This window comes from Phoenix dactylifera, chromosome 5 (genome assembly GCF_051530095.1).
Source record: "Phoenix dactylifera cultivar Ajwa chromosome 5, Ajwa_hap1_PhDact_Kaust_v1.1, whole genome shotgun sequence".
NCBI lineage: Eukaryota > Viridiplantae > Streptophyta > Magnoliopsida > Arecales > Arecaceae > Phoenix > Phoenix dactylifera.
Genome location: NC_143194.1, coordinates 33,235,184 through 33,242,033, shown reverse-complemented (window position 1 = coordinate 33,242,033; position 6,850 = coordinate 33,235,184). Strand labels below are relative to the sequence as shown.

Genomic DNA, 6,850 nt, shown 5'->3' with positions numbered 1-6,850 from the left:
TGGTTCAAGATGGGTCCTTTGCTGTTTTGCCGTGGTTCGGTTTACATTCGCCTTGTTTGATGCCCCGCTGCTCAATTCAGTTCAGGTATGGAAATGGCATGGCTATATGGTGTTGCTGCTTTGGTGCTTTTCTATTAAGAAAAATGACATGCTTGAGTGCGTCTCGTCCGGGGCAGCTACAGCCAGTCTTGTTATGCTCGATCTGACTCCTCCTGGTCAAGCTCTTAATCACCTTTCATTCAAAGACCCGTTTAGCAGAGAGGAAGGAGAGCCAGGAGAGGGATGTTCACGGGAAGAACCGGTACCACGTGGTCACGGGAAGAAACGTAGCCGGTAGGAGAGAGGAGGGAGGGCCGGCAAAGGAGAGGGGGTGGGGGGTTGGTTCACGGGAAGAAGCGGAGTTCACGGGAAGAAACGGAGGCAGTAGGAGAGAAGAAGGAAAATGAGGAGCGGAGAGGAGGTGGGGTGTCCGATCCCACCTGGATTAAAAAATATTTCATGAGTTCTTTTATAAAAAAATTAATCCCCTTTCAAAAGGGCCCTTCCACATGGGCCTATAGATCTGCCAAATATAGGACAATTGATAAATGCTCACCAAATTAGTTATGATCGTAGTTATGATCCAACGGTCCGATATTTATGTTAATAAAAATTTTATGGGTGAAAAACGAAATAGAGAAGAAGGGTAGGCAAAAAGTCCTCTGGCCAAGTTGATTGTTCGTTATTTTTTTTGGAGGATTATTCAAATCTATTTATAACTAAAGCTCAAATTTTTCGGAATTGTATCCTAACAAAGACTTTGCTGTAATGAATTTGCTAATGTGGTATAACAACTTTAAAAATATGCTGCAATAATCTGGTATATGATGGAAGCCGAGCTACTTTTTCTATACGGAAGCTCTATTCGGCATGGATCTCAAGCCGAAGTTGTGGGACCAAGCTAAGAAGAGATCGGTTTCGTGGAGTTGAATGCTTCTGCTTTGCTTGTTATGCTTCTTGTGTCTGATTGAAGGGACTGAGTTGGGATCTTAGGAGGAACTCTAGACGTCCGGGGACAAGAAGTATGAGCTGCATGCTAGACAAATTTTTATGCGCCATATCACTTTGGTTATTAATTAATATAATAGAATTGCTAATAAGATACAAAAGTGTTGCATATACTGATAAGAATGTAGTTAGTCTGTGGATTGTAATGGTTGGTTTCACCTGCAAGAATAAAATAATAGACGGCAAATAATCTTCAAAAAGTTAGATGGATAGATCGGATTTAAAGTTTCAATTTGCCCATATCATGCCATAGTGGATCAGAATCTAATGGATAGTCACTGTTTGAAATCCTAATAATTGTGGCAAGTTAGATTATAAAAACATTATGTCCTTACCAACAGCCAATGGGACAAACAATGAAAACTTTATGTCCCTTCGGGCCAATGATTCCAAGTGGAACATGTCGTTTTAAAGGCGAGGGCCACATGCTCGGTGCGGCGGCTCCTATGGCCATGAATTTTATTCGAGGCTCGACCTACTCTGTAAGGCCCTAATATGATAGCCATCAAGATTTGTGTACGTACTATAAAGGATTCCAAACTCTTCCACAGCTGCCCGTTGGCACGTAAAAATTGCGCTCGTGAATCTCAATGAGGCGGTAACTGTGTACGTATGAAAATGCTCGTACGTGCGTGAGTGAACCGTTTGTGCGACAGTGGCTGGCGATGAGGGGTTGTGCACGAGAAAACCCATGTGCAGCTGGGCTTCCTGGATCCAAGAGCTTCACAGCGAGATCCAACATGGTGTTTGTCTCTGGTTCTGCCGATAGTACCGTGTGGGTCCTTCTCCACGGTCGAATCATCACGAGATCATGCCGAAGGTCGGCGGCAACTTCGGGCCCATGGAGGAGCGGCCTCATTTTGACTCGTCAGCGAGAGCTATCTGACGCCGTATCATGTTGCTTAAAATATGGCGTCTATCAAAATGAATATATTCCCTGCCAACTAGCGTGCCACCAGCAACACGTTAGCATCTGAAACGACCTCCTAAAAACCGGTGATTGATCGCAAAAGCTAGAGATCGAAGAAAGAGTCCAAAAATGATCCTGACTCCATCTAAAGCTTTCCATGCAGATGTAGCTTTGGAGAGTCATAGTAAAAGAAATCAAAAAGATTCAAACTACAGCCTAACGTCTCTGTCTTTGTTTTGCTCACTTTAAAAAAAATCTGAACCCAAATTTTGAGATGAATCATGACTAAATTACTAGCTGGTTCTTCGAAGTGCGAGCAAAATTTTACCGTTTTGTTATGTTTTTAGCCGTTGCGCATGTGAGGGGAAATCTATTTAATCCTTTTTGGACATGAGAAATCTATTAAATTCTTTAAAGACGGCAACTTGATCTGCCAGCTTCGCCGACAGGAGTTTTCGGAGCTAAGACGGTGGGAATAAATTAAAGGTGAGAGAACATGTAGGACGACGAAAACGCTATAAATGGGACAGCCCCAGGCCTGCCACAGCATTGTTGAGAGAGCTTTTCCCCATCCCCTCCTCTGTTGCCATGAAGCCTTCGCTCCTGCTCTTCCTCCTCTTCTCATGCTTCCATCTTTGCTACTGTGCCCGAAGCTATGATGCAATATTTAGCTTTGGGGACTCCCTTTCTGATGCTGGCAACCTCATCGTCAAGAACCCCAGCCTTTATCTCACCGCCAAGTGGCCTTATGGCATGACCTTCTTCCACAAACCCACCGGCCGATGTTCCGATGGACGCTTGTTCATCGACTTCCTCGGTATGCTTAAAAGTTCTCTCTCTCAATCTACGTTTTCTTCCTCTTTCTCTTCCAATTCTCTTACAACCTCCCTCTTTCTAACTTGCTCTACTTATTTGGTTTTAAATCTAAAATTTCTAATTTAGCTTAGTCTCACAAATTATGTAGCCGAGGCGTTTGGGCTGCCGTTGCCTCCACCGTCTTTGAAGCCTGGCCAGGACTTCCGTAGAGGAGCAAATTTCGCCACCACCGGCGGCACAGTGCTTGACTACGGTTTCTTCCAGCGAAGAGGTCTTACTAAATCTATATTTACCAACGGTTCCATGATCACCCAGATCTCGTGGTTCGAGCGGATGAAGCCTTCCCTCTGCCGCACAACCCAAGGTGATGACCCATGAAATCTCTTTCACCATTTTTGCATCTTTGAGCTCCCTTCGCTTTCGCTCGACTTAGAAAACCATCATATACATGGAAATGAAGCGCAGGCTGCAAGAACTACGTCGGCAGATCTCTCTTCGTCGTCGGAGAGTTTGGGGGGAATGATTACAGCGCTTTCTTGTTCTCGGGCAGGAGTTTGGCTGAAGTGAGAGCGAGTACGCCCAAAATCGTGAATGGCATGGCAAAGGGTATCGAGGTAGGTGACCTTGAAACGTAAAGAATCTCTCATTTTGATCCCCAAAGTAATGCAATCGCTATTGTTTGTTAAAGTTACTTCTTTATGGCTTTGAGCAAGTGTTTGTTAAATTTATAACAGAGATTGATCAGCAACGGGGCTGTGGATCTGGTGGTGCCTGGAGTTCTACCCATAGGATGCATTCCATTGTACCTGCAGCTGTACAAAAGTAATGACAAAAATGACTACAACAAGTACGGATGCTTGAAGAAGTTCAACCGTGTGGCCTTCTACCACAATCAAATGTTAAAGATCAAACTGCGACATCTCCAGCAAAGATACCCGCGGACGAGGATCATGTACGGAGATTTCTACAATGCAGCCATGCAATTTGTGATAAATCCGGGAAAATATGGTGAGTTTTTCCTCCATAATTTGCACATTGCTCCCTTTATTTCATAATCGTGACAACTAGACTAGAAATCAGGCGACCATACCAAATAGGATTATAGAACTGATGCCATGACGAGATCTGGGTTTAGTGGGAGCAGGTTTTGTTTACCGCAGCTTATGATTCACGACGTAGGCAGCTTTTAATTGTATTGGGTTATCGTCTTCCCGGCTGCCACAATTGTGGCCCGGAAGAACACGTAACCCAAGCCTATAAGCAGCCAACGAAAAGGACACTGCATGACATGATGACAACTTTTGTGAGGACAGAGAGGCTTAAAACTCTCGTTGTTTTGCACAGGAGCGTCATGTGCAAATGGTCCCCAGCCGTCGAGATGTGCTTTTTTTCTTGTGGGAAGAAAAGATTCTTGACATTTTTTCTCACAATGGTGGTCATCGTAGGTAGTACTCCTTGTCATGATATCCACTTTGCAAGGGCTTAGGGCCCCACCTACCAAAGAACAAAAGTGCTAACAATCCTGATAACCAAGTTTCTTGGATTCTCAAATCAATGTTTTTTTATCTGAGAAGGGCGTTTGCCGGAACATTGACTCAAAGTTATATATAGTCATTGCTTGGCTTGCTTTTGCAATACCATTTTTACCATCAACCAATACAAAGGACTCCTCGGAACCCCCACCCATCCCCTTTGGATAAGCTTCTCAATTTACAAATGAAGAATAGAACTAAACATAAATTGGTGGCAATAAAGTTTTTTTTTTTTTTTTTTTTATGGAAAGGGTAGCTTTTATGTGCAGTGAAGGAAAACTTACAAAAGCACTTTGCATGCTCATGTATATCCAAACAGAAGGATAGTGGTTCAAGTATTCATTAAAAAAAGGTGGTAATAAAGTTGATGCTAGACAGATAACTCCTTGGTACAATCCAAGTCTCTTGGACTTGGACATTTTTTTTAAAAAAAAAGGGCATCCTCTTGTATATTATTGCAAAGATATTCCTTCCTCACTCTTGTAAAATAATTGATGCAGGATTTAGCAATGGGGCTCTGAAGGCTTGCTGTGGGGGAGGCGGCCCTTACAACGTCAATTTAGACCACAGGTGCGGTCAGAAAGGGTCGAATGTGTGCAAGAATCCCTCCACATTTGCGAGTTGGGATGGAATTCATTTTACCGAAGCCGCTAATCGCTACGTCGCCAACGGCTTGCTGCGAGGTCCCTACGCCAATCCGCCCATCATGAGCTAGCTTTGAGGCCGCACGGGATCAGGGGAAAACAATTCGAGTTACTCGATCTCGGAGAAGCATCCCCTGTTATTAATCGTTTATCTATTTATTTATTGATATAGCTTTTCTTCAGGTCTATGTAGTTTTTATTTTTTGGCATTCGTTCAAGAAGAATGTAATCTATTTGACCAATAACGTCGTAAATTGTTCGGTTGTCAGGAAAATTCCGGGCTTATTGCACATTTTGATTAATGATAAAATTTATATAAATATATAGTAAATAGATACTAAAAGAAGGATTTAATTTTCTAACCTTCTATTTTAATAAAAAATTATGTAAATAAATATTAAATAAATGTTAGAAAATGGACTTAGATCTTTGCTCTTGTGATGAAAACTTAAAAACCGGGGATAGGGGAGCAAGCAAATGAGATGGGAAAACATAGGCAGATGGTGTGCTTGGTACAGTAACACATAGCAAGAATTTGCATTATATACTAGTATAGATATCGGTTAGTTATTTTATACTTTGTGCTTGTGTAACGATTTAAGATTTTACTTAAAATAGCTAGTCGGAAGATATTTTTTGGATTTCTTAGTACTGTATAAGCATTCAAGATCTTTCTAGTGAATAACTGATATGAGACTAAATACACATCCATATGAATTCTTATAGCTTGCATCTAAGCTTCTTTTCTTTTATTATTATTTTTCATTTTTATATGAATTTTATGCAAAATGCCCGTAGTAGAACTCAAAATAAATCCGGCATGCAGTTAATATCTTATTCAAGAAAGTAGGTCATGAAATACATATGAAGGCAGTCTAGAACACTAACAAAGTAGATACCGAAAATAGACATAATCACTAACTAAAGCTTCGCCGGCGAACTTTTCTAAGTACCCTAAAATAAGAGCTTACAAAACTAACCTAGCAGAAAGCTCTTACAAAGCGAACAAAGGCCAACTCACTTTATATTACAAAAGAAAAGCTGATGATAGACAGTAGTGATCATTCTTTCACAAAACAGAAAAAGAAAAAGAATAAGATGGAAACAGAAATAATGAATGATAGGTTTCAGTTTCACCATTTTGCGTAAAGTTGGACCAAAATCACAAATCCGCAGCATCGTTCTGGCTTTGCAAACCAAGCCATCGTGAAAGTCGATCCACTCAATGTTTTTCTGCAGTGATCGAAATCGAGGGGCACAGTCAATAATCTTTACCTTCAATTTATTAAACTTTATTTACAAATTGTTAAAATATCTTCATAATGTATTTTGTATAAGTGCTCGATTCCTCTTAAATATCAATCAAGCCCAAGAAAATATTAAATTTTGATTACGAACAGACCTTCTCATCAACTTAATTTTTGACCTAATGAGAATGTCGACATGACAAGTCCCTATAGAACTGATGCAAGCTTTTCAGTAGGCCCGGCCCAAAGTGCAGGGTGGGTGCTTTTCGTACTCGCCTAATCGAACCAATGTATGGCCGGAGGGAATGCATTTTGGCATCCCACCGCACGTGAGAAATCTCATGGTCAAAAATCAAATCATATAGGATCTGATGCTGGTACGCTTGCACCTAAAGCGGTCATCTCGACCATAATGTTCATTGGTTCTGTGACAACTGTCGCCTCTACATTCTGAGCCGGTCGGTAGAAATCGAAGAAAAGCAGTGTTGGGGGAGACCGAGGAGAAAAGCCATTTGTCGGAAAATTTGTGGAGAGGGTCTCCAAATAAGTTTACTTAAGAATTCCAAGTATCCCTTTATATACAATATAATACAAATTCATTAACTAATTTGATGTGCCTTAACTGTATGATAATGATTGGCTATACATTAACAA

General features: G+C 41.2%; 1 protein-coding gene across 1 annotated transcript; it reads left to right on the top strand.

Moving 5' to 3' along the window:
- Window positions 1–2,001: 2,001 nt before the first annotated feature.
- On the top strand, window positions 2,002–5,223 carry LOC103703005 (GDSL esterase/lipase At5g45910-like). The gene is made up of 5 exons (XM_008785687.6): window positions 2,002–2,774; window positions 2,922–3,137; window positions 3,239–3,387; window positions 3,508–3,781; window positions 4,806–5,223. Exons 1-5 carry the CDS (start codon window positions 2,546–2,548, stop codon window positions 5,018–5,020), a joined length of 1,083 nt encoding a protein of 360 aa, XP_008783909.1. The 5' UTR covers window positions 2,002–2,545; the 3' UTR covers window positions 5,021–5,223.
- The last annotated feature ends 1,627 nt before the right edge of the window (window positions 5,224–6,850 follow it).